This window comes from Sander vitreus, chromosome 7 (assembly GCF_031162955.1).
Source record: "Sander vitreus isolate 19-12246 chromosome 7, sanVit1, whole genome shotgun sequence".
NCBI classification, from domain to species: Eukaryota; Metazoa; Chordata; class Actinopteri; order Perciformes; family Percidae; genus Sander; species Sander vitreus.
In genome coordinates, this window is record NC_135861.1 from 23320148 (window position 1) to 23347042 (window position 26895).

Genomic DNA, 26895 nt, shown 5'->3' on the forward strand with positions numbered 1-26895 from the left:
TTTCTTTCTGACTGCGGTGGGCCTCATCAACAAGGCCCAGGACCCCCACTGACAGATTCGTAACCCCCCCCCACCCAGTCACTATACATTACATTAACACACATTCTGGAATATTATCCTTGACCACTGCACACATTATATATACTGTGAACTTTTCGGGTTGTCCGTCTGCCCGTCCGTCCCATTCTTATGAATGCGATATCTCTGGAACGCCTTAAGGAAATTTCTACAAAATTTGGCCCAAATGTCCAGTGGGACTCATGGATGAACTGATTGGATTTTGGAGGTCAAAGGTCAAGGCCCCTGTAGTCTCGCATTGCCAGACCTTCCTTCACAGCGCTGCGGAGGAGGGTCAGGCTAGATCTGAAGAGCAGTAAACCAGTCATCATAAATCGACCGGAGTTTAAAATCCTAACACAAAGAAAGTGGAAGGTACCGGACATCCGGCGGAATTTCCGGCGGCAACGGAGCAATCCCGGAAGTGGAACGTCGTGGATACAGGCTAAGGTCCCTGTGACCTCACAAAACACGTTTTGGGCCATAACAGAATTATAAAACAATCTCACAGCTCCACACACATCTCATAAGCTACCAACTGTGGTGGTTGTATACATCGTCTGTGCTGCCAGATTGAAGATGTGTGTGAAGCATCCACTTTTCACCAAAAAATACACTTAATATCTTCTTTGAAATTTCTAAAAAATCTTCGCTACTATATATATATATATGAGTCTGGACATACATGGATATAAACTGCAACTTGACTGGTTGGCAGAGGTAGGCCTATTCATCTATATACAGTGGTATAATTCTTGTTTTAAATGTTTTTGTAAAGGAAAAGAGTCAATAATGGTATTGTATTTCTGAAAAAATAATCAATTGTTTCTCGTTTTTTTTTCTTCCTAATTTCTTCCTGTTTCCTCAACCACATTGCTGGGAAGACTGAACTACACTCCTACACTTGTGTAGTGTGTGTGTGTGTGTGTGTGTGTGTGTGTGTGTGTGTGTGTGTGTGTGTGTGTGTGTGTGTGTGTGCGTGCGTGCGTGCGTGCGTGTGTGAGTGAGTGCGTGCGCGGCGGGAGTATGTGTGTGTGTGTGGGGGGGGGTTGGGTGTACTGTTAAACCACGCCCACCGGCATAGTCGATGGCGTCACTGGATTCGACAGTGATGGGAACTCGAGCGAGCGCTGGTATGTTTCTCCAAACCAATAAAAACCTCTCAATTTCTTCTTTATCACTTGAATAGGGAAGTAGGTAGGACTCGCACCACACACCTCCTCGACTGTTGTCAGCTGTGAGTGTGTGTAAAGCCCGTACCCTGTCGTCGGGTTTGGTTCAGGGTTTTAACTGCCAAGTTATCATCTCGTTTACGGACGTGTGAGTAGCAGTAGTTTAACTTCTGTAGCGCTAATTTAACAGTGTTTATTGTTGCACGTACGTTAGCTAGCTAGATGTAAGCTAGTTGCTGTTTGCTAGCTGTAAAGCGGCAATTTAGGGATTTGTTGCTTGTCAACTCGTGTTTGCGCAACAGCATTTGAAGCTAAGGGCTGATGACAGGGCGGTTTTCAGTTAGACAAGATGTGTAGCAGTTTAATAGCAGCATAATCTGAGCTGGTTTCGCCTGGATGTCAGTAGCTAGCTAACTGTCCATGAGCAACAAGATGTCAGCTCGCGTTCTCTTGATGTGTTAGCCGAAATGTATTCAGCTTTATCACGGTGTTCTGCAGTGACGCTTAGCCCTCTAAATACGGGATTTGGTGGAGGATTTGACTAATATCATTATAGTTTGTTGTGTGACAGGCTAAGTATGGGAGCTAGTAACGATCTCACAATCACCATCAACAGAAATCCACTGCTGCCCCTCTGAGTGTTGTTTTTATGTGAGGGATTTTATGTCAGGGATGATGTGAGTTTTTAAGTTTGTCGATTGCTAGCTTTTTAGAAATGCGTTTAAGATTGTTCATTGTCAACGCAGTCTGCAGGTCTAGTTATGGGTAAAATAAAGAAGTCTGTGGTGAAATAAATGACAAAAAGTACTTCCTGATTTAGCTCATTTACCAAATTAAATGAGTCACACGGAAATCTTAGTTTGTCCTCTCTCTCAAATATGTTGGTCCCTATCTTTGAAAGTTGGATAATTGAGGAAGTAAAGGAACAGTGCCAGAACCAGACAATTTCGGTATTTTTCTAAACGTATGACTAAAATGATAATTGCATATCAAAATTACTCGAAATTACATTTATTTTTTAAATGACACTTACATTGATAAAGGCACTTGCAGATTACAAGGTAGTACAACATGTAAACCATACCATGGTGTTTCATTATTTATTTTTTACCTCAGTTCCTAAGATTTTCAACTTTCTTTTTACAAAATGAACCAAAACACTGACAACTAGAAAGATCTTGAGCAGATAATGAGAATAAATGTGAACAAAATTTAAATCATACCCTTTAAACTAAAAAGAAATCAGGGTTGAATTAAAATCAAACACTTTTACTAAGCTTGTTTACAAGATATTTAGTCAATGATGCTGATCTACAGAGAAAACCATAAAGTATACGTACTTACTGTTGATCGGTAGGGACAACTCTAGGTTAATCGGTCAATTCTTCTTTGTCAATTATTATGGTTTTTGTTGTTGTTTTTAGTATTATGTTTGATGTTTTAGGATTATGATGAAGAACATAGCCAAATTCTAAGAATGTAATGTTGGAAAATGTCTTGTTTGTGTGTCCAATAATCCACAACCCAAAGATATTACATTTTCAAAAAAAGTCTGCAGTGATTATATAAAGTTATTTAGGGTGCTACCAGCCCAGAGCAGAAGTCCATTGAATTCACATATTAGGCGAGGACTCACAAACTTTCTTCTCACATTATTCTTTTTTATTAAATCATTGGCTGCATACTAATTGTTATGCAGGCCTGGTACATTCATGTTAACTAGGATGCATTCTATATTTGTTGGTTGATGGTTTCTTTAACATGTCAAAAAACATTGTTACATTTTTATTTACTGGATTATCTTTTTGTCTGCTTTTTAGAGAAAATGAACAACATCCCCCTCTCTCGCTCTGAGGTGTTTGGGGAGCTGAGGAAGGAGCTGCATGAAGATGTGGAGTTCCATCAGTCCGATGCTCACATCTTCATCATCATGGGGGCATCGGTGAGAGCAGGGGAGGGGCGTCATAATCTAGACAGTGATTTTATAAGTAAGAGCTAATGATCTGGATGACACACAATTTACTGTGTGATTCAGAAAAGCTGTTAGGACCAACCAGCATGTACCTTTGCTCTGTGTTGCCTTATTAGTTTTGGCACATGCAGAGTAGGCCACTTACACAAGAATTGTATGCCATAATTTCAAAGAGTGTGTTGAAACCTTTAGAAATACTGCAATAATTGCACATAATGTGAATAAGGAAATGTTGAAACTGATTTCACCAAGCTTATGCAAACAAGCACCACAGAGTCATCCGAGCTTTCAAAAGCCTAAAATTGAGACAGTAAAACCTCAAGGTTCCTCTTTGCTTATCATTTCAATATTGTGTATCGCCTCAGACTCGGTGTCATTCAAAAACCAGCATCAATGTGAGACCTGAGTTTTGGTCCTGTGACATAAATATTCTTTTTAAAAGCTTACTTTTTCTAGCATAAACATATTTCTTGCAGACACCTTTTTGTCTTCATTTAATGAATTAAGTCAAACACACCCTAAATGCATAATTTTTAGTTATTGTATCAACACAAACATTTATATAACAACTTTGCTTACATGAAATACAGTGGTAAAAACATTTAAAATGTAGGTATGCAAATCTTAAGCCATTTCTTTAACCGATAGTCGGCTGCCTTAACAATCGATTAATCATTAATAATTTATGAAATGAGTTGGACGTTTTTCTACTGGAAAACCGTTTTTTTTTTTTTTTAACTACTGACATAACCTATGTTTGACCCAAAATCAGAGTAGGCTACATTCAGAGTTAAAAGAACAAGTAAACTCGAAGTTACTTGAATGATAAACTTTGAGTAACTCGGCAATTCCGAGCAGTCCGCGGCGCCAAGGGTAGGGCTCCGCCCCCCCACGTAGAAAAAGAATGGAACAGCCAGCGCAGGGAGGTTTAACGTGGATCATCTGTAGGCGGCTTAAGTAGTCTGTCCTGTCTGATACTAAGCTCTCAGCCTGCGTTACCGAGAAGCTGCTTCTGTTCAAGATGCTTAAGCTTGAGCCTCAGATAGCTAAACCGCACAGCCACCACCAACAACTCTGTGGAATTTTCACAACTTTTTGCTTCAGAGTTCATCAACAGGACTGCCTCACCGGCAATTTCCACTGGATGCGTAACGGTTGCGGATCCGCTCCGGAACGTCGGCGGAGTCATTAGGTTTCCATTAAAGGCAATGTGTGTATTTCCACTGACTGCGGAACATCTGCGTTCCGACTGCGTCCCAGCTCGGGATGAGCAGATACGCAGAGCTTCTATCTTTGCCGGACGCCGGAGAGCTCCGCAACAATTCAGCACACGGCAGATAGTGCGGGACAGGAAGTCGAGCACAGAAACAAAATAAAACATCCAGTTAATTTTCAAAGTAAAATTTCCGAAGCATTGAGAACCTTATAAGTGTACAGAAAGTTTATTATAAAGACGGTAGCGTTCATGTTTACATGCGGGCGCCATCTTGGAAAACAGTCATGACCAGTCAAACGACGAACGCCGTGTAACCAGTAACATAGCTCAAACACAGCGTTCATTATATACAAGTTCTCAACGCTTCGGTTTACATGTAGGGACCCTCATTATGCTACCATTGAAGTGTGGTGCTATTTTGAGCCTTGTTAGTGGTATAAAATAGCGATTTACCCTCTGCCCTGAAAGCTAGCGTTAGCAGCTAACCCCCAGTTTGCAGTAGCTTGTTTCAAGCTAGAGACACATTCGATTAGCATGAAAACATGTCCCAGAGAACAGTCAACTCGGTACACATGTTATTAACCCCTAGGTTCATTTTCTGCCGGAATTGTCCTTTTTATATCTTTATATCGATCCATAGATTAATCATTAAAATCCCTATTTAAAATTGTGCCATTTTTCAAAGAATAAGTAAACCAATCTTAACAATCCAACCAAGCATAAAATAGCACAGTGCAGTTTACAGTTTGTGAAAATCAATGTCACAGACTCAATTTGATTGTTACTAGAAAAATATTGGCGTTTAATGCACATGCCTAATCATAATCAAAGGTCATTTCTTTTACTGCTAAAAAAAAACCCTCAATAAGTTGATCTATCTGAATATGATAAATGTCCTCTTTTCACTGTTTTACTATTTCCTCATACTGAGCAGGTGTCGAGTTCAGGAACTAAAAACCATTTCAGGCATTCTGAAATCTTTTTGGCCAGTTTCCTCATTTCTCAGTGTTTCTCTCTTTGCCTTCTCCTTCTCTACCAGGGCTTCAATCTATCTACATGTCTCTTTCTCATTCATTTGTTTCTATGATCTAAATAAGACATGCCTAACACTGTTGTAAATGAAGACACAATTTTACAGAAACATGGTTGCATCTATGATAAAAATGTAAACTTTGCTTTTACTGCTCAAACCGTATTTTCTAAAGAACCGTTTTTTGCAACTTTTTTTGTTTCCATCACGTGTGAAAAACATTTTTTTCAGGTTTTTGAACATCTCGTCAGGCTACAGTCATTCATTGGCTGTGTCTGCCTGTCTCTTGCACGGTTTGCTCTTGGGAGAATAGAGTGGCGCTGTTGCAGATTTTTGCAGTGTCACTGACGGTCAGCGTTTTTCTTTCAATGTCATACCCAGGCAGGTCAGGAAGGGCTGGGCTGTGTGCAAGCTCACTCTGGTTACTTGTTTTTATAGATATGTGTGTGTTGCTCCAGCTGTTATATAAATGGCTGCACTGCAAGCGTCTTTTTCATGTTTATCACAAAGTGAATACATACAGTCACAGACATTTTCAAACCTTCACTTGCTGCCTCTAATTCTAATAGTTATAGGTGTTCAGCTTCATGATGACATGAAAGGTTTGTCCTTTGCTTATGTTGTAGGGCATTTGTACATATAAGTTCATATGCATAGCCAAGTTTTTAAGTGTGACATTAAAGGCAGATTTCTGTTCAGTTCCTCTCATCATTTATCAGTTATTTTAAACACACCATCTTAAACAAAGAAGCAGGGTTAACATGAGTTGAATTCCCAGCTGAGCAATACTGTATTAAAGGCAGATGTTAGATTGTGATTTAGGCCAGCAGGAGGGTGTTATGGGAAATACTTTTAATTAAGTCTGTCTTGTCCTTGTATTGATTTGAAGTTTGCCTCAGGACGTAGTAGTAGTAGTAGTAGTATACAGTAAAGCCTTTGTGTTGTCGTGTGAAACATGTTAACCACTATCAAAAGTTCAATTGGTTAGCTCTTATAGTTAAACCACTAAGCAAGAGGTTCTTCAGCATGATTTCAGTTAGCACCACAACAGTTTTTTGTCTCCACACTGTCTGTCGGTGGTTTAGCAATTGCTTTCAGTGGGATTACTAAGGTTGCATAATTCTTAAATGGCTAAAGCAACCTGCTTACCTGTTGCCAGACGGTGTGACCTGTAGTGCTGCAGCATATTGAGTCGGAGATGGAAAATAATGACCACTTTGGCACTAGTTAAATACACTGCACAGTAACTTGATGATTGTGTTTGTGACCTACATTTTTAAGGGGGAATCATATTTCTGATTTTGTGTTTGCACCTGTAGGGGGATCTGGCAAAGAAGAAAATCTATCCAACGCTATGGTGAGTGAACCTCTGACCCCAGTGAAGGCTTTTGCATCCGTAGCACAGCAGAGTCAGGGGAAGGATACTTCTAATCTGGACTGAAGCTTCTGAAGTTTGAACCCTATGTCTCTCTGTTCTCTCCCAGGTGGTTGTTCAGAGACGGCCTCCTCCCTGAGCAGACGTATTTTGTGGGCTTTGCTCGCTCTGACTTGACGGTTGATGACATTCGGACTTCTTCCATGCCATACCTGAAGGTAAAAACTGAGCCTTTTGAAATGCAACTCCATATAATCTTTTAACAGATTCATATATTTTTTTGAGTGGAAATTTACAGCAGATAGTAGAAGGTCTAAAAACCTGCTAACAAGTTTGCCATGTCAACTTAAAAGATGACATGTCAGTGTTGTTTTTACAGCTTGTTTCTGCTGCCCCCAAGTGGCTAAACTAAGCTCCCAGTGGAGTTATATAATAAGTCAATTTATATTTTTAGAAATACAATACATCTTTCCATTTCATGTATTGTCTAGTCCTCAGGTCCTGGTGACTCTGGATGAAACCATTTTTTTTCACACACGACTCCATTTTTCAAAATTGTTATGAAATCCATTCATGTGTAAATGTTACTACTCTCTGACGCAGGTGACCGATAAAGAGGCAGAGCGGTTGTCAGCCTTCTTCAGCAGGAACTCGTACATCAGTGGGAAATATGCAGATGAGAGTTCCTTCTCCAAACTCAACACACACATCCTGTCTCTGCCCGGAGGACCAGAGGCAAACCGTCTCTTCTACCTGGCGCTGCCTCCTACCGTCTACCACGATGTTACCAAGAACATCAAGCATTGCTGTATGAGCACAAAGTCAGTACACTTCTCTTACTAACTGCTCCTTCGTCACACTGTTTACTTGTTGTTTGGCCTGCTATCTGCCTGCTATCTGTCTGAAAGTCTGTACTATTTACACACTGGACTGAAATTCAACAGTGAGTGGTATGTCTTAAAGCTCCAATGATGTCCCTTGTTGTACTATTCAGCCATTCTTTGAAAATATGTACCAAAACCTTACCCTTTTAATTCAAAGCGTTGTTTTACTGCATGTTAGTGCATACAAAGAAATCCCTAAAATGTGATTAAAGATTTTATGTCCCCATAAGACGGCACTAATACCATGGTTCAGAGGTGTACATTTGGTGACTGGAACATTACCAGCGTCACTGGAAGTTTTGGGTGCTTTCATAGGTGCAGCCATACACTGGTATTATTGTGTCCACTCCATTTATACCAATGAGAGTAGGCTGAACAACATCTCTGTTTAATGCAATACAGTTTTAGCACTGCAACCTACATCCTCCAGAATGGTCATATAGTTAAATCAACACCTCTCTACAATAGTTTCAACAAACACTGAACATTATAAAGAGAAATAGTTACCAGTTTATTAGGTACACCTAGCTAAAATATGATGTATATGACGCCTAAGAGAAAAACGTTCCCTTTTGTTCTCATCTGGTTTCTTCATAAGTAGGTCTGATGGAGGGAAAAGTGATCCTCAACAGCTTCTATCATCAGTGTTCTCTGGTTTCTTAGTATTTGTTGTTTTGCCTTACATACTTTTAATTGAATTTAAGTGGAAACCCAGTTGTGTTCCACTAATGTGTCATTGTGATCATGAGCAAATTACATTTACCCATGTATCCAGCTAATTTAATTAGCTGACATTGCTGTATTGTGTGAGCAGTTGCGGGCTGCAAATGTTCCACCCAAAACAAGTTCCTTAACGAGACCATTTTGCAGAGCCAGTGTCGCTGCGTCCGGAGCTTAGCGCCGCCCAGGACAACTATGATTGGTTTAAAGAAATGCATTTTTTTTCTCCAATCATGGAATGTATGTGTGGCGTAGCCAGACCTTACTCCTCAGCGCTGTGGAGATAGGTCTTGCAATGCGAGACTATGAGAGCAATCAAAGTGGACAGAACTTGAAGTGTGTGTGTGTGTGTGTGTGTGTGTGTGTAGAGGCTGGAACAGGGTGATCGTAGAGAAGCCGTTTGGACATGACCTTCAGAGCTCTGAGGAGCTGTCCACTCACCTCTCCTCCCTCTTCACTGAAGAACAAATCTACCGTATAGATCACTATCTGGGCAAGGAGATGGTGCAGAACCTCATGGTGCTCAGGTGAGAGAACCATCTTCAGATTAGGGGCCTTTTTTACGTGCATTTATTTATCATCTGATGCCTCGTAAAGATTATGATTGTCAAATAGGATAACATTGCTGGTAAACATACTGTATAAGCCTGACTGGCTTTTTTTAATTAAGCGGTAAACGTAAAGGAGCTACACCCACTCATGGGTTATAAAATAACAATATCCAATAGAGTGAAAATAAAATATACCTTATCAGTTGGGAGAATGGGCTTAATTAAACTATATCACCAGAAATATATATCTTTCTTCTTAGAGTTGTTGGTATTTCTCCCTGAGCTTTGTAATCCGTTGTGTGGGCAAAGATCATTTTGTCTTTTTTAAATGTTAAGGTAATTTGGTTAGGTTTAGAAACGCTTCTGTCACAAACAGCCGTCTTTTCGCGCTGTGCGCGTGTGTTGCCACTGAGCCGAGAACGATTTTGTGATGTTCATTGCAGGTTTGGGAACCGAATCTTCGGGCCAATCTGGAACAGGGACAGCTTGGCCTGTGTTGTTCTAACTTTCAAAGAACCGTTTGGCACTCAGGGCCGAGGGGGCTACTTTGATGATTTTGGCATCATCCGGTGAGGGGGGGGGGGGAAATCCCGAAAGTTTCTCTTTGTACGCTAATTTTAAAGTTAATAGACCAGGTTTAAAGTGAAGTTATATAGGAATGAACAGAGTAGTACCAGGAGCGTCTATACTTAACTACTTTTCATTAGTAAATAATCATTGGTAGCTTCCTTTTAGACAATGGAAAGATTTTACCAGTTTTAACACATAAGTTATAATTTTAAGGAACCGCCATCACATTGTCTTTTGTGTGACCAACTGTGCTTTTTGTCCTGATCAGTGATGTCATGCAGAACCACTTGCTCCAAATGCTCTGCCTGGTTGCCATGGAGAAACCAGCCTCCACCAGCTCTGATGACGTCAGGGATGAAAAGGTGCAAAATCGTCTCCCAGAGAGCCCGACGCCACTCAAACACCACTACCATTATGGAGCGATATGTTATGGTTTGGGTTTCTAATGGAGGGATTCTGTTCTCTTGTGTTCCCTCTTGTAGGTGAAGGTGCTGAAGTGCATCGCTCCAGTGTCCATATCAGATGTGGTGCTGGGTCAGTATGTCGGGGATCCAGAGGGTGAGGGAGACGCCAAACTGGGTTATCTTGATGATCCCACAGTTCCTAAAGGGTCAACTCAGGCCACCTTCACCACCGCTGTACTCTATGTGCACAACGAACGCTGGGATGGTAAACACGCCATGCCCTTTACAAAACAAATCCTACTGAGCTCACATTTCCCCCTGCTCTTTTATAATGCATTGGCATTCAAATGTTTCACTCCTTAGGTGTCCCTTTCATTCTTCGCTGTGGCAAAGCTCTGAATGAGAGGAAAGCTGAGGTGCGGCTTCAGTTCACAGATGTCCCAGGGGACATTTTTGGAAATCAGTGCCGCAGGAATGAGCTAGTGGTGCGTGTGCAGCCCAACGAGGCCGTCTACGCCAAGATGATGAGCAAGAAACCTGGCGTCTACTTTAGCCCTGAGGAAACTGAGCTGGACCTCACCTACAAGAGCAGATACAAGGCAGGTTCAAGTTGATTTAAACAACAGGACAAAGGAAAGATAACTAAGCTATTCAATTTCTTAACCATAGTTTTCTAATTTAAAAAAATGAAAAATAACACAAAATGTGCTTTTTGTTTTCAGGATGTGAAGCTTCCAGACGCTTACGAACGTCTCATCCTGGACGTCTTCTGTGGGAGTCAGATGCACTTTGTACGCAGGTCTGTCTTAGTTTTTCACTACTGTTGTCTCATGTTACTACTTGTAAACTAGCTGCTAAAATAGCATGTTGCTTCATGCGAGCTACAAGTTCTTCACACTAGATGGCGACATAGTGCATCTTTTCTCTGCCTCAGACAGAAGGAAACATGCGTAGTAAAAACCTTAGTTATTTTAGATTTTACATGACACTCCTTGACTTTGTTGTTATGTCCTCCACCACATGATGAATTGTTTGTCACTGCAGTGATGAACTAAAGGAAGCATGGAGGATCTTCACACCTCTTCTTCATCACATAGACAGAGAGAAGCCCAAACCTCTTCCTTACAAATACGGAAGGTAGGAAATGTTATTCATTACCCCCCCCCCCCCAAGTTTGAAGAGGAGTTGATACAGAGTGTTTGTGATTGTTTATTTTTCTTTTCTTCTTAGCCGTGGCCCAACAGAAGCAGACGAGCTTGCAAAGAGAGTTGGATTTCGCTATGAAGGCACTTATAAATGGGTCAATCCTCACAGACTGTGAATTTTGGTGAGATGAGGGAGGAGTAGAGGTATGATAGTAGGAGGAGTGCAGCAGGGTAAGTGAGCCGTCTCATTATCCAATACTGGAGAGTAGCAGAAACAAGCTTTTTTTACTCAGGTATGGCAATTATTCCTCGGAGCCAGTTCATCAGACATTCCAAAGAGAATTCATGTGACTTTATGTGGTCATCATGGGCATATACCAGCTTTTGTGGTAGTTTTTTTTTTTTTCTCTTCAGTTTTCTTTTTGAGGTGGGACCAAGTCACTCGGAGAGGGAACAACAACAAAAAATCTGATGGTTTTTGTGAACAAAATAACTGTCTGATGAACTAGCTCCATGTCCCTGTCTCTATTAATTAGGTCTTAATTTGTCAGGATGACTGAGTAACAAGAGCAGAGCAACAACAAAACACTCAGCTGAGTCATGCTTACTCAGCACTGTACCAAAGATGGGAACTGAACACCGCAGAGACGAGAAACAACAGGAATGATTAATAACCATTGTGATTGTAATACTATTATGCTTTGACTGCAGTTATTAATTACACTTAGTGTAATTTATTTTTATGCCTCCTCTTTAAGATAAATAGCCACTGTTGTTTGCAAAGGGCAAAGCATTCATACTTCTAGTCTTAAGTGTCTCATGGACAAACAAAACAAGCTCTCTGTCTTGGTTAGTAGCCTCCAACTGAGCTTCATTCCCTTTTTGTTTACATGTTTAAGTTAAGAGTTTAAGTTACTGAAGTTCATTCCATATTTCAAAGTATTCAGACAGCAGCAGTGTCTACCACAGGTCAACAGTGAATGTCTTTGTAATGACGTACTGAATACTGCTGTTAACTGCACACTCGTATGTGAAGCTTGCTCCATTCCCACTACTTGTAATAAACTTTTTGCTTCTCTGGTAACGTGTCTCATGCTTTGTGAGTTTTATTGCTTCAAGCACTGAAGTCACTAAATTATGTTGTGATAAGCGTATCAGCATTTACATGAAAATCTTAAAGAAATAGTTTTGACAATTGGCTTTCTTTTTCAGAATTAGATGGGAGGATCAACACCACTCATGTATGTACGCTAAATGTGAGGCCAGCAGGAGCTTAGCTTAGCATTAAAAACCTGAAGCAGGAGGAAACAACTAGCAAAGAAAATGCAAACGCCTCTCAACCTCACATATTAACATGTATCTAGGATCTTTAATTTGTACAAAAAACAAAGTTGAAAACAATTTGTGGGTTTATGGCGTCATTAAGCTATTTCTAGGCCGATGTCCCGTAAAACCACAAATTGTCATTTCGGTTTTTGTAAAGATTAAACAACTGAGGTACATGTCGATTAATGATTAATTAGATATACACTTAGGCTAGTTGTTTCCCATTTTTATGCTAAGCTAATTGCCTGCTAGCTCTAGCTTCAAATTTAGCATACAGACACGAGTGGCAAAAATATTGTCATCCAACACAAAATGTCGTAAATGTTGCAATGCTACAAAGATGTCAGTTGTCTCTAGTAGTTGTCGGTCCTAAAAGGGTAAGCACACACTGAATAGTAGAGTCTGCTGTAAAATACCTACTGTATTGCGGTTTAAAATGTCAAGCATATTTCACATCCAGCCACAAAACAAACTGATGTTACAGCAAGTTTTTATTTTGACAGCTTTTGTAAATGTCATAGGGGTAAAGCTAAAAGGCCAGTATTTCCTCCAATAACTCTTCCACATTTTAACCTTTCTCTGAATAAGGGAAAAGAGCTTTCTCTAATATTAGATCAATAAATGTAACTTTCATCCTCCTACCACTGCAACAGTTTACTGTTATTCAGTCTCTTTATTTAAGGTTTTGTCACGTACATAAAACGATATTCTGGCTGTATTTTTTTTTTCAACCAAAATTCCCACTGCAGTGCTGTGTATTTAAATCATTGCCTCTAATGCAAGATTAAAAAAGGATTCCAGCGATGATTTGACAACAGAATTAGTTTATTCACAGACAAATGTTTACAAACATTATTTAACACATTAGCCATAACTGAGTGAAAACGATGTCAGTCAGGGTCACAACAACATATGGAATAGTGGACGGATGTTAAGTAGTTAAGTCTTTGGTTTGACCAGAAAAGACAATGGCTAGACTTAGCAACCGTGCATTCTAAGGCACTTGCATTACTTTTTGTTAAAAACTGTAGCTGTGCAATCAACAGTATGTTAGTACTGTACAGGACAAGAAAAACCATGGTGAATTTTGTAAGACACTTTAGAGCACACACAAAAAATTAAGTGAGGTATTACTTAATTAAAGAACTTATCATGCTGGACGAGCATTCACTAGACGACAACAATGTTAGAAACTGAGAAGTCCCTCTACAGAAAGCTGTTTCTTTGCCCTGAGTGGTTGGCTCTGCCAAAATCTGAATGCATGATGAAGTGCCATAAAAACATTGTACAAATGTTACTAACTGAATGGCAGTCAAGGGTTGACTAAAACAGGAGTCAAACGTTTTTAAAAACTGATATTGAATTATGATCATTTTGACATCCAGTAAAGTCTGGATTACTTTAGTGTTTTAAATTCTGCTACGGTCTAAAAAAGTGACACCATGCATTCAGATTTTGAAATATATATATATATATATATATATATATATATCTCAGGCAAAAACAGCTATCTGACCATCACATGGGGAAAGCAAATCCTTCAAAAATTATCCTTCAAGTTTCATGTAAATGTCAGGAAATGAAAGAAAGCACTTAAAAGAAACCCAGTGTTAAGGACAAAGTGGTAAAACGAGAGCTGAACGCACAGATGTTATGCAACCTCTCCAACTCCAACTGGCTGGAGCCCTTTTAGTTGCATGACAGCTGTGGAGTGACTGGTCATCCCCCGTCTATTTCTGATGGGTAACAGGTGAGAACTGGTAATGGTTTCCACTTAGAAGGCACTTGGTCAGTTTGTTGTTTTTCACATGTGCTCTGGGTGGTTCTGCAAACAGCTTATGAACTCTGTGACTGGATGGCCCTGATAGCAGATCTGATACACTGCATTGAACAGTGGGAACCTGGGAGGAAGGAGGAGGTATTGTTGAGTGCAAAAATAATGCTGGTGATCTATGACCTACTTTTTAACCAGCGCACATGATTATGAATGTGTTGTGTTGCTGCCTAACTTACTTGTCAATTAGTTTTTTGTGCTTGAGGATGAGATAGACCTCGGCTGCTGTTGCTGGTCCCTGCAGCTTCTGACCGTTCAGCATCTCTTTCTCCAGCTCCTCAATGGACTGAGAAGAAACATGACATGCAGAAATGTAAAGTATTTTTTTAAATGATAAAAGAGATGGGTCCACGCACTCAATTTTACTCTCACTTAAAATTATATTAAAAAAAAAAAAGTCAAATTAACTTTATGGACCACCATGCTTAAATATATATATATTTTTTTTACGTTAAGTATTTTCTGAAGGATGAGTTATTTTTCCCTTTCGGTATTATATAAAAAGGCTGAAGATTTTGTTTTCATTTTTCAATATTTTTTATTTAAAGGTGCTCTAAGCGATGTCGGGTGACGTCACTTCTTGTTGACGTTCGAAGTATTGTCAAACAAAGCTGAGGTTAGCTCACCCCTCCCTCCCTCCCTCCTCCTCATCCGTCCCCTCCCTTCCGTGCTTCCACGCACTAACCCCCCCCAACCCCCCACCCCCCAACTCCTTCTTGTCGGTTATTGGCTGGAACACTGTTTGTTATGTTTCGTGGTGCAGGTGGGCGCAGTTTATTTTTGTTGCCGCTTAGGAGCCTGGGCTGTCTACAGAGACCGCGTTTTTTTACAGTGTGTTCAGGGGACAGGCAGCTCGCGGACAGTGAGGAGATGTTTTCTGTATGCGACAAAAAAAATGTTGTAGCCTAAAAAATGCGTGACATCACTTAGAGCTCCTTTAACAGTAATTCAGTTACACAATACAAACACCTGGTTGTGGTTTTCGTTATGTCTGGTCTTAATTGTACATCTTTGTCTAATGTCTTTGTATTGTGTTATATTATTAGTTAAAAAAAATATTGAAAATTTTGATGGAAAGTGAAAAACGCCTCGAAACAGCAGGAGTGTCTTGGTAAAAGTGCATGTTCAAAACAACGGAAAATGTACTTTTTCCTTATTTAGTCCTTGGCTAATAATGGCACAAGGCTTGTCAGTATTTCGTTTCATATTGTAGTTAATATTAACATAATGTATTTCTATAGTTTAACTGAGTTTGAAAGTTGGTATGTGTAATTCACCACAATATGGATTTGCTAGTCTCAAGAAATGGCGCGCACTAATTATTAATAAGTGTGTAGTACAGAAACTGCAGTATATATAAAGGTGAATCATGTTTAAACTAAGTAGGTTAAAGCTGAATTTCATATATTATTTCGTACAATTTTCTTATGTTTTATGGTGATAAAATGGTAGCTGCCTCTGTGCACAATATCAACCTTTTCTAGCATTTGCCAACCAATCGAAAGCAATCATCAGCTTTGGCTGCTGAATATTCTTAAAATCCAAACAAGCTGGACTTTTTTCCTTTTCTCAAAAAAGGGTACAAATATTTCAAAATCTGAGCACTCACCTTCCCCGTCTTCACAAAAGCTTCGGCTACTTTGCGGTTGCGGCCGCCGTAGCAGGTTGTGATGAGGTCAGCCACTCCGCAGCTCTCTAGGAAGGTTGCCGAGGACACGGGACCAGCAGTGCAGAAAATACGGGCAAAGGCAATCATCTCCATCAGGCCCAACCTGATCACTGCTGCCTTTGTGTTGTCTCCGAAGCCCAGACCGTCACAGAAACCTGCTCCGACCGCAACAATGTTCTGAAGGACGGATGAGCAAGTGTTAGCAAAGACTGCAGGTAAAAGAGCTGAAGACGCACCTGGATACCTTGGACAGGATGCAGACTCTGAATCTAAACCTAACATAACGCCTTCAAATGTCTTGTACTGTTTGACATACAGTCAGAAACAATCAAGATATTCCATTTACAATAATGTCAAAACAGAGAAAAGCAGTATAAATAAAAATATATTCATTATAAATCTGCAAATGCTGGGCCTTTAAAAAATGTAAACAGTGTTTCATTAAACATTTGGAGTGTATCCCAGGGGAAGATTTATTCAGTCAGTTGCTGCTTAGAGGCAAAACTAAATGTCAATTTCTGTGATTTGTCAGCATTCTTTTATTGGCAGTATAGTCTGTGTGTATATTATAAAGTAGTTTTCAAAGATACATTATATTTGACAGGACCGCAATGCTGGAATGTAACTACATACATTAGTTTTTTGTCTAACTTCTGCTCAGTGTACAAACACAGAGCTGCAGAGAGTTTTGCAGCTGTCATGTTGCATAATGGTAATTTAGCAGAAGACTGAAATGGCATGGGCTCTGTTTAAAATCACATACTAACATACTACTCATACTAACAATGACATCAAATTGAGTATGTAGGGTGTTGACTGCATAGTATGTGGGCTGCCTAGATCAGAAAACATGGGATTCAACAAGCCATTCAGATTTGGCTCCCCTTCCTATGTCACTTGCAGAACCCCCCTTGCCCCCCTCCCCATTAGACCATTAAACCACGTAAACATGTTTTAGTAGAAACCCAAAATACAAGTATGGACCTGAAAATGAGCATGATATCTCCCCTTTAAAATAATACTGGAAAATATTAAATTGATTGGAAGAGGTAATGTTGATTTACATTTGTGATAAACATATCAATATAATCAATATGGTCATGTAATGGCACCATAATGGCATACTTAACCGTTAATTCAGTAGGCAGTACATACAGACTGAGTATGTAGTATGCAATACGTTAGTACACGATTTTGAACACAACCATGAACTCCACTTTTGCTGCACGCAGCTGTGTTTCGTAATAAAAGCTCACCTTCAGAGCTCCACAGATTTCCACCACATCATACTCCTCTACCACAGTGACTCGGAAGTTGTTGGTCTGCATGAGTTCCTTCAGGAGAGCCCCGTGGTTTTTATTCTTACACCCTGCAAGCAAGAGGAAACATAGTTATCTTTTGGGATCTCTACAAGATGACTTGTTGTCACCACCACTTACATTGCTAGACTTTTATTAAGAGTCATGATTAAATCACAGTGATTTTGCATCTTTTAGAGTACAGCTGTAAAGCTCCAATTCCTCAAAGAAGTTACATTTGCCAGCACTGATCCAACAAATATTAATTCTGTCACACACTAAAGGAAATCCCATGAAGCATGCAGTCATATGCTGCATACAAAGATGTAAAGAAAGCAAATGTCAAACTGAACCAGCCCACTCTGCCATTTACACAGCGACTACCGTACAAAGCAGATTAAACTGTGACCCTCGTGCTGACGTTACGGAAAGCTGGAACACAAACCATAACAAACATACTTCCTGCATCAAGACTAAAACTTGCTGATTGCGAAGTTCAACTTTGTCCTAATTAAGCAACAACCCAATGCTAAGCAATCACAAAATAAAAGCAAGAAATAAAAAAACATGAAAGCCAGTAATCAGACTAACCAATTGTGGTCTCACAAAACTTCTCATCAGCAACCTCATTAGCAATGTTGGCCCCCATCAGTACACTCATGGCGATATCGAGCTTCTCCTGGATCACATCAGAGATGAGTTTAAGTCCATCAGGTCCCTCGTCTACGCCCTAGAGGAAAATAAACAAATACACAAGCAGTGTATTTGTATTTACTTTAAACCATCTCTAGCTGGTATTTGGGTCAAAGACCACACTGCACAACTGGTTTTACGGCTGCTTTAACCTGGACACAGACTGTATGCATCATACAACATGAAGTAGCGTCAAAAAATAAATTCAGAGACAAAAGGTGACCAAATTAAAAGAGCTATTTCCAACCTTAATGAGGGATATCCCTAGTGCATCAGTCTTTATCTTGCCCTTTATGGTGTCACACACTTTCCCAACAAACTGGTGTGGGATCACAAACACCAAAATGTCTGCGTCACTGGACGCCTCCACCAGGTCTGGGACGGCCAGCTGAGGAGGAAAAGGAGGGTGAGGAGGATGTTGTAAGAGATATGACATACATTAAAGTCTGGTTTAACGACCTGCTTTAGGAGCACATTCAGAAAACTGATATTATAAATGCATATATATATATATATATATATATATAAAAAGACTAATAATATTCTATTGTGAAAGAGGAAGCTATTTAGGGAAACAAGAACAAATGCAGATACAAGGCATAATGTGTCTGTATTAAGCCTGAACGTCATATTGGAAACATTTGATATTGTGATTCTTTTGTTGTTTGCGATATACAGTATATTGCAATTTAAAGAACAGGACCAGCGTTTAGCACAGGTGTAACCAGGAAACCAATAAATGAGACTTAATGTTGTCAAAATTACCAGACAAGGAGTCGATGTGGTGAATGCAAACTTTTGTTTTACTAAGCAGCTAACATTTCTTCAGCGTGACCTGAATGATGAGCATATTCACACCATGACTCACATTTCGTCCTCCGCGATGTCACTATTGCATGTGCTCACATTGGGATAGCAATGTTGATACAATATATTGTTCAGGCCTAGTCTGTACAAATAATGCCTCAAGGAACCAAAATAACCATTACATCCATGCACTGAATAGGTAGCAAAGCAACAGGCAGAAAACTGAATTACATTTGAATGGTGAGAATCTAACAGTTTCTTACCACATTTGCTGGCAGCTTGTGACCAGGGAGGTACTTCACATTTTCATGGTCGGTGTTGATAATTTCAGTCAGTTTACGCCCATTAACTGTCTCCTCAAACACCCACATTTTTACGGTGGTGTCAAAATTTGAATTCTGAACAGCATTGGCACCCACTATCTTGGCAATTGCAGAACCCCTGTATTGGTAATAGTTACAAGTTAGTTATTCATTTACATAAAACATGTTTGATAAAATTCACATTGCATTTAAAAAATCAGTGAATATTGACAGTAAAATGGAAGGAAAACAGTCAGTGTGGGTCCATATAAGCAGAGGGGCTTGAAATGATCCAACATCCAGTGATTTTGCCTTTTAAGTCTTGATCATCAGGTCATTAATAATCATGGCTCCTCCTGTGTTTTTTACTAGTTCCCTTTGAAGTTGCTGCTCTTTAATCACCAACTTCCGTTTTCTGGAGATAATGACCTGGAAGGCTGTACTCAAGATAAGATGAAATATGTGGTTAATCTACCCCATAGACAAAAAACTTTGATGAATTTATGTTTGTTACCATAGTGTTACATAGGGGTTAAACATGATATTGAGGCAGTCGTCTAATAATTCGGAGCCAATACATAAATTAAAGACAATACATCAATGAGCTTATTAAACTTTAAACGTGATTCATTTCCAACCCGTTGTGTATAAAACAAAGATTTTAACTAAAGTAAATCTGTTTGGTTGATAAACTAACTAAAGCTGTATGCCGAATTTACTAGAGGACATACTTAAGATTCATCCACGGTTTAAAATTATGTTTTAGCACGCTGAGATTTTGAAGTAGACAAGGTTACAAGACAGTTGAATGGCGTTTGGCGTTACCCAAAGAAAACCACCCTTTGGAGGCTTCTGTTGGCAAGAATATAAAACCATGCACATTGTAGATGGGTGATTAGATGATGGGTGATTAGATGGTGGCTGTAAAATAACAACAACCTATTTCTACTGTAGAGGTACTGAGAAGAGTTTCATCTAACATATAACGTAGTATTTCTGTTGGCTGACAGGCAAAATCCCAGTAACGTTAACGTAATCGTGACTGACATATGGCCAGTTTTCTGTATACTCAGCCGATTTATTAGCACTACTCAAGGCTAAAACTGGCTTTTGTACCAGCTAGCTAACTAACGCTAGCTAAATGTTACAAATTAGATAATGGTATAAGTCAAACTTCTCTAACGTCACCATGGAAAATGCGGCTAACTGCTAGTTAACGTTAGCTGGATGGTTGCCATGGATGGTTGCCCGGTGATGCTAACGTTGCTCAGTGATGCTAACGTTAAGTTGGCTAGCAACGGTTCGCTGGGTTAACAAGCAATTGGTAACACACAAAGATGCCAACGAACTCTAAAGTTAGCCATGTTAAACAGTTTATAGTTGACTACATTAACACATGAACTTGCCAATTTCCAGAGCCAATGATGCAGACTTTCTTCGGAGCTGCCATTCTTAAGAGGTAAATCGATGAATAGGAACCGACGCTGACTGATTGTGGACTTGCCTCAGTATGGTTATGCAACCGAGCGAGGTGCAAGCAGCACTTCTGTTTTATTGGTCTGTCAGAGGGGAGACACTGAACCGCCCTTTAAAAGAAGGGCCAATCTGGTCATTCATTCATCTAGCTGATTAGAGGTTATCAGGCTCAAAGTAAATCGGACAAAAGTCTCTATGTGAACTAGCTAGCAGACATTGCTTAACATTTTATGGTGTAAAGATCGGCTTCATAGCGTGATCACGGTGTGTGCAAATACAAGAAAACAACCTGGGAAGTTATTGAGGCTGCTCCAGTTATCTTATTAACCATACACAGTGGTGGGAAGTAGCCTACTGTACTCTACTTAAGTACTAATATGAGGTACTTTACTGAGTTTTTCCATTTTCTGCTACTTTATACTAACGTTACTACCGATACAAATATTGTGATTTTTATTCCAGAAGGTGAAGTAGTGAAAATAGTTGGAAAAGTGGGAATGGTTTTAATTAGTATGAATTTCATTGAAATGTTGAATAATATCAAGTATTAAACAAAAGTGGAATATTTTAATAAAAAAAAAAAAGAAAAGTCATAGTATAGCTAGGTATGTCGAAAAGTCATAGTATATCGAAAACAGTTATATAAAAGTCAAAGTATAGCTAGTGTATCGAAAAAGGCATAGTATAGTATGTCGAAATAAGTGATAAAAAGTCATAATATATATAGAAGGTTTGTTGAAAAAAAGTGATAGTATAGTATGTCGAAAAAGTCCTAGTATGTAGAAAAAAATTATAAAAAAAGTCATAGTATAGTATATCGGAAAAAGTCATAGTATAGGCTAGTATATCAAAAAAGTCATAGTATAGTATGTCGAATAAAGTGATAAAAAAAGTCGTAGTATAGTATGTCGAAAAAAGTGATACAAAAGTCATGTTATAGTATGTCAATAAAGTGCTAAAAAAGTCATAGTGTAGTATGTCGATAAAAGTGATAAAAAAGTCTTATTATAATATGTCAAATATAGTCATATTACAGTAAAGTATGTTGAAAAAGTGATGAAAAAGTCATGGTATAGTATGTTGAAAAAGAGATGAAAAGGTGATGGTATAGTATATCAAAAAAGCCTTACTGGGAATTGAACCTAGTCAGAATCTGCAGTTCGTACTTGCTGGTGCTATTTGGAGCAGTGTTAACCACTGAGCCACTCATACCAAATAGAAGATATTAAAAACAGTTACAGCATAGTAGGTCAAAAAAAAGCCATTAAAAAGTCATAGTATGTTGAAAAAAAGTGATAAAAAAGTCATAGTATAATATATCGAAAAAGTCCTAGTATAGTATGTCAAAAAAAGTGATAAAAAAGTCATAGTATACTATGTCGAAAAAGGTCTTAATATAGTATGTCGAAAAAGACATAAAAGACAAAGTCATACAAAAGCTATATGTATGTCAAAAAAAGTATTATCATAGTGTAGTATGTCGATAAAAGTGATAAAAAAGTCTTAGTATAGTATGTCGAAAATAGTCATAGCTTAGTATAGTATGTCGAAAAAGTAATGAAAAAGTCATGGTATACTATACCATGACTTTTTGTCAATAAAGTGCTAAAAAGTCATAGTGTAGTATGTTGATAAAAGTGATAAAAAAGTAATACTATAATATGTCAAATATAGTCATATTACAGTATAGTATGTCGAAAAAGTGATGGAAAAAGTCACAGTATAGTATGTTGAAAAAGTGTTGAAAACAGTTATAGTAAAGTATGTCAAAAAAAGACATTAAAAAGTCATAGTATATGTACTATGTTGAAAAAAAGCCATTTAAAAGCCATGTTGAAAAAAGTCTTACTGGGACTCAAACCTGGGGCGAGTCTGCAGTTCCTATTTGCTAATAGTACATCGAAAAAAGTCAGACTATGGTATTTTGAAAAAAGTGATGAAAAAGTAAGTGTATAGTATGTTGAAAAAAGTCATAGTTTATCACAATATGTCGAACATTGTCAAAGTGTAGTAAGTCAAAAATAGTCATAGTATAGTATGTTGAAAAAGTGATCAAAAAGTCATAATATAGTATGTCGAAAAAAGTGCTTAAAAAGTCATAGTATAAAATGTCTAATTTTTTTTATACTTTATTAATCCCGCAAGGGGAAATTACAATGTTTTCACTCTGTTGTTATTACACACATTACACACAGGCCTGAATTACACACACATGCTACATGCATTAATGGAGAGATATCAGAGTGAGGGAGCTGCCCATGGAAAGGCACCCCGAGCAGTTGGGGGTTCGGTGCCTTGCTCAAGAGCACATTGGCAGTGCCCAGGAGGTGAACTGGCACCTTGTCACTACCCAATGTGAGTCGAGTGCAGATGTGAGTTGCGCATGCTCAGATTTAAACGGTTTATAGTATAACGTGTCATACTGAAATTTATGAAATCCATAAAATAATAAACTTTTCTCATTACAAACAATAACAGAAGATGGAAATCATTTCAAAAACATTTTAGCTATCTATGATTGTTTGATTGCTAACATTAGCTCAAAACACTATTCAAGTGATGTTTTTATTGTATTAACATTACTGAAGTCTCTCATTAGCATCTTGTAGGCTACTTGTCGCATGCGCAACTCACATCTGCACTTGTTGCAAAGTGACACATTCACAACTCACATGTGCACTCAACTTGGGTAGTAACACACCACTCCAGCTACCAGTCCACCACCATACTTTGGTCCGTATGGGGACTTGAACCAGCGACTCTCTGGTTCCCCACCCAACTCCCTACTGACTGAGCTACTGCCACCCCAAATGGTCATATTATAGTATAGAATGGTCAAAAAGTGCAAAAAACGTCATAGTATAGTATGTCGAAAAAAGTGCTTAAAAAGTCATAGTATAATAGTATGTATAAAATGGTCATAATATAGTGTAGAATGGACCAAAAGTGATAAAAAAAAGTCATAATATAGTATGTCGAAAACAGTGAGGAAAAAGTCATAGAATAGTATGTTGAAAAAGGTCATAGTATAGTATGTTAAAAAAAATCATAGTATAGTATATCTAAAAAAGTCATAGTATAGTATGTCAAAGAGTGATAAAAAAGTCATAGTATAGTACTTCAAAAAAAGTCATAATATAGCATGTTAAAAAAATCATAATATAGTATATCGAAAAAAAGTATACATAGTATTCTATAGTATGTCGAAAGAAGTCACAGTATATTATATCTAAAAATGTCATAGTATAGTATGTCCAAAAAAGCCATAAAAAAGCCATAGTATATAGCACGTCAAAAAAGTGATAAAGAAGTTATAGTATAGTACGTTCCCCTCGCTCCCCTTTGCCTTGCAGCATAAACCTGGGTAGGGCTGGTTCATAATAATCCATGATTTGTCCCATTGAGCCCCATTTTTCTCAGAGTGGGTCCAGTTACTTTTAAGTATTATCCTCTGTATCTTTACTTCACTCTGCTGGATCACTCATAGGAGCTCTATATTCTGGATTTTAATGTTTACACTTTGTTTTTATGCTGATATGAGGCAACACTATCAAATGAGAGCTCAGAACACACTTCACTACAAATGAAAAAGGTGAGTTAGTTAAGTGTCCTTTGATTACTTTGCAAGTTTAATCTGCAGAAATCGATAAAAGGATGCAGGTTAGGCTTGGGAGTCAACAGCAGCCGTGTTTGATGGGTAAATGGACAACCAAATGGATGATGTGGTGGAGCATTCTTCTTTCTTTAGAAAGAGTGAGGGCTGCTCGGTCCTGACTAATTGATTGATTGCATGACTTGCTGATACAATCAAAGCCTGGCCTGATTTATGACGATAAATCAATGCAGGGGTTCTGTGCAGGGGTTGGTCTGTGATGGTGGTGAGAAGTGGGGGGAAGACACCTCCAAGTCCCACATCCGTCTTGGAACCGACAGCCTTGTTGGTTTAGTGTGGTAATAAGAAAGGCCTGGATCTCCCAGCTGGAATTTACATACTATACTATGACTGTTTCATCACTTTATCGACATTTCAATATTTGAATGGTTTTTGTAGCTGAAAGTATGCAGAAGTAGTAGGCGACCGAAATCGCATGGAAGAATCGGATAACAATACTGAGAATGCTGCTGAATCAGCATTCACACAATGATAGAAAATATAATGAACTAATACATTGTGATGTATTATTAATTTAAAGGTTAAGATTTGATTGATCCCTATGGGGAAATCATGCTAGCTGTGTAAAGTATTAAAATGAACTCCACTTTTACCAGCTCAATAATTATAATGGAATGGAACATTCTGCATAAAAAGTACTTTTGATGCTTTAAGGACATTTTGCTGATAATATACTGCTTAAGTAAAATTTTGAATGCAGGACTTTTACTTGTAATGCAGTATTTTATTGTATTGTATTGCTACTTACTTAAATAAAGGACCAGAATACGTCTGCACTGTGGCTATGCCTGACTAATGCCCTACACGGCTACACGCCTTCCTATATCATGTCTTCTCCCTGCTTTCTCCACAGTGCACTAGGGTGTGTTGGATTTTCACTGTGCAAAAATTAGCACATTAAAAGTCACGAGAGCCATCACAGAAAGTTCACTGTGGTAGAAATGATTTGGTCTGGAGGACTGAAACAAAAGGGGAACTTGTTGCATAAGAGCTGGATCACCAGGGGAGTAGGAAGAAACAAAACTCCACATTCAGCAGTCGTTTCTAAAATCCTGCTTACGTCCTTCCAAAAGTTGAGACATTTTACTCAAATCCACAAATATCAAATGTCAGAGAATCACCAAAGTCAGTACCGTACATTATCTGTGAACCATGAATATCTGTACAAAATATGAAAATTGATCAAAAAGTTGTTGCAATATTTCAATTGGAATGTCGGAATTACAGTCATCCCCAAAGCCAAGTGCTAGCGTTGCTGAAAATAATAAACAGGTGGATATCTGTACAGGAAATGATATCCATTGAAAAGAAAAATACTTCTAGCTTTAATCTCGAGTATAAATGATGACATAAAAGTAACGTAAAGTTAGCATTTAATCTCTAATATAACAACTCCTTTAAGTTCATTACTTATTGATACATCACCAGACTAAAATAATCATCCTTTCATACATCAAAATTTAAATTTAAATTTAAAAATGGAGGCAAAAATAAAACAAAACCTGAAAGCAAGGCGGCCAGAGGACTTATATTGAGATGCATGAGCTCATGCAGTGGACGCTGGAAAACACTCCAGCTGTTAATTTTTATTTACTGACAAATACAGTAGAAGCAGTTGTGACTGTATCAATACAAACAAAATAGAAATAGCCTCATAATTACATTTTTGATAAATATACTTTTGATAAATAAACCTACAATCATATGTACAGAAAAAGAGACACAGCTAAATACAAGTACAACATTACACAGATCAGACTATGCTAATATCATAAGATTATTATCCAATATTTACATTACATTACATTTGATGGTATGACTGTGCTTGATAATAACACTTCACAGCTACGCTATACAATTCCCATTTCCTGCTAAGAATATCATTGAGCTCAATGGGAATAAGTGCAAGTAGATTAACGCCAACAGAATATTGTTTGATTTCTGTCAACAGAGTCAAATCAGAGACGGAATAAACATGCACCGCCAGAGCCGACATGTTTACAGACTCACTGATAACAAATACAGTGTTTTGGATATGAGGGCAGAATTTTGAATTTTTCTTTCATCAGCTTCTGAATTTGGTGCACACACACGACACAAATAAATACATGCTCACAGGATTCAACCAAACTCACAGACAGATGATGACACAAACTGCAGATTAACTTGTTCATCGATGGACCACATTTAAGACACCTACTAGTGCTACTATACATGCAACTTAGAGCCCCAGAAGATGGCAAAACAGATTCAACATTCTCATTTATTTTATCTTACCGAATGTAAATTCCCTTAAATGTGATGAACAGCATCTACGTACATGAACAAATGTACGATGGTCCCTTAAATAATATCCTTTAACTCTTGTCAGTAAATACATGAGGGACAGTGGTTGTCTTTATAAGGGAATTTGAAGGCAAATTAGTTAGTATGTAGCACCACATGGAAAAAGGGCTTTTAAAACATTTGTTTATGATATGGGTTTTGTGCATTTACTTTTGTTGCTGTGTATCCATCCATCTTTTTCATCTTAAAGTTTGTTGTAGCTCATTTAACTTTAGGTTCTTCATAATACTAAGTGTTTAAAGCAAAAGTTCAACATTTTGGGAAATACATCCTTTTGCTCTCTAGTGGAGACAGATGAGACGATTGATACCGCTCTTTTATGAGAGTGCTATCAATCTTCTCATCTCTCTGCCAGAAAGCTAATAAGCTAATTTC

General features: G+C 38.4%; 2 protein-coding genes across 3 annotated transcripts; one reads left to right on the top strand and one right to left on the bottom strand.

Moving 5' to 3' along the window:
• The first annotated feature begins 1122 nt into the window (after positions 1–1122).
• g6pd (glucose-6-phosphate dehydrogenase) lies at positions 1123–12180 on the top strand. 2 transcript variants are annotated; one of them, XM_078255449.1, is made up of 13 exons: positions 1123–1190; positions 3050–3171; positions 6767–6804; positions 6932–7040; positions 7426–7643; positions 8795–8953; positions 9421–9546; positions 9816–9909; positions 10030–10216; positions 10315–10550; positions 10674–10750; positions 10996–11088; positions 11182–12180. In XM_078255449.1, the coding sequence occupies exons 1-13, from the start codon at positions 1145–1147 to the stop codon at positions 11270–11272; spliced, it is 1596 nt and encodes a 531-aa protein (XP_078111575.1). In that variant the 5' UTR covers positions 1123–1144; the 3' UTR covers positions 11273–12180. The 2 variants fall into 2 exon arrangements, with proteins under 2 accessions (XP_078111575.1, XP_078111577.1); XM_078255451.1 differs by lacking the exon at positions 1123–1190 and adding an exon at positions 1229–1377.
• A 1046-nt stretch (positions 12181–13226) lies between these two features.
• Positions 13227–20568, bottom strand: LOC144521122 (glycerol-3-phosphate dehydrogenase [NAD(+)], cytoplasmic). The gene is made up of 8 exons (XM_078255452.1): positions 20432–20568; positions 18987–19164; positions 18164–18304; positions 17815–17953; positions 17182–17294; positions 15866–16102; positions 14436–14542; positions 13227–14323 (listed from the first exon to the last, which is right to left on the bottom strand). Exons 1-8 carry the CDS (start codon positions 20473–20475, stop codon positions 14227–14229), a joined length of 1056 nt encoding a protein of 351 aa, XP_078111578.1. The 5' UTR covers positions 20476–20568; the 3' UTR covers positions 13227–14226.
• Positions 20569–26895: the final 6327 nt, after the last annotated feature.

Bases quoted from the DNA above. Each gene is read 5' to 3' on its own strand.
- g6pd (XM_078255449.1), top strand. From the start codon at position 1,145: ATGGCGTCACTGGATTCGACAGTGATGGGAACTCGAGCGAGCGCTG. The intron at 9,547-9,815 runs GTGAGGGGGGGG...TGTCCTGATCAG, and splicing joins GATGATTTTGGCATCATCCG to TGATGTCATGCAGAACCACT. The intron at 10,217-10,314 runs GTAAACACGCCA...TTCACTCCTTAG, and splicing joins GCACAACGAACGCTGGGATG to GTGTCCCTTTCATTCTTCGC.
- LOC144521122 (XM_078255452.1), bottom strand. From the start codon at position 20,475: ATGGCAGCTCCGAAGAAAGTCTGCATCATTGGCTCTGGAAATTG. The intron at 18,305-18,986 runs GTAAGAAACTGT...TTTCCTCCTCAG, and splicing joins ACAAGCTGCCAGCAAATGTG to CTGGCCGTCCCAGACCTGGT. The intron at 17,954-18,163 runs GTTGGAAATAGC...ATTTTCCTCTAG, and splicing joins TAGGGATATCCCTCATTAAG to GGCGTAGACGAGGGACCTGA.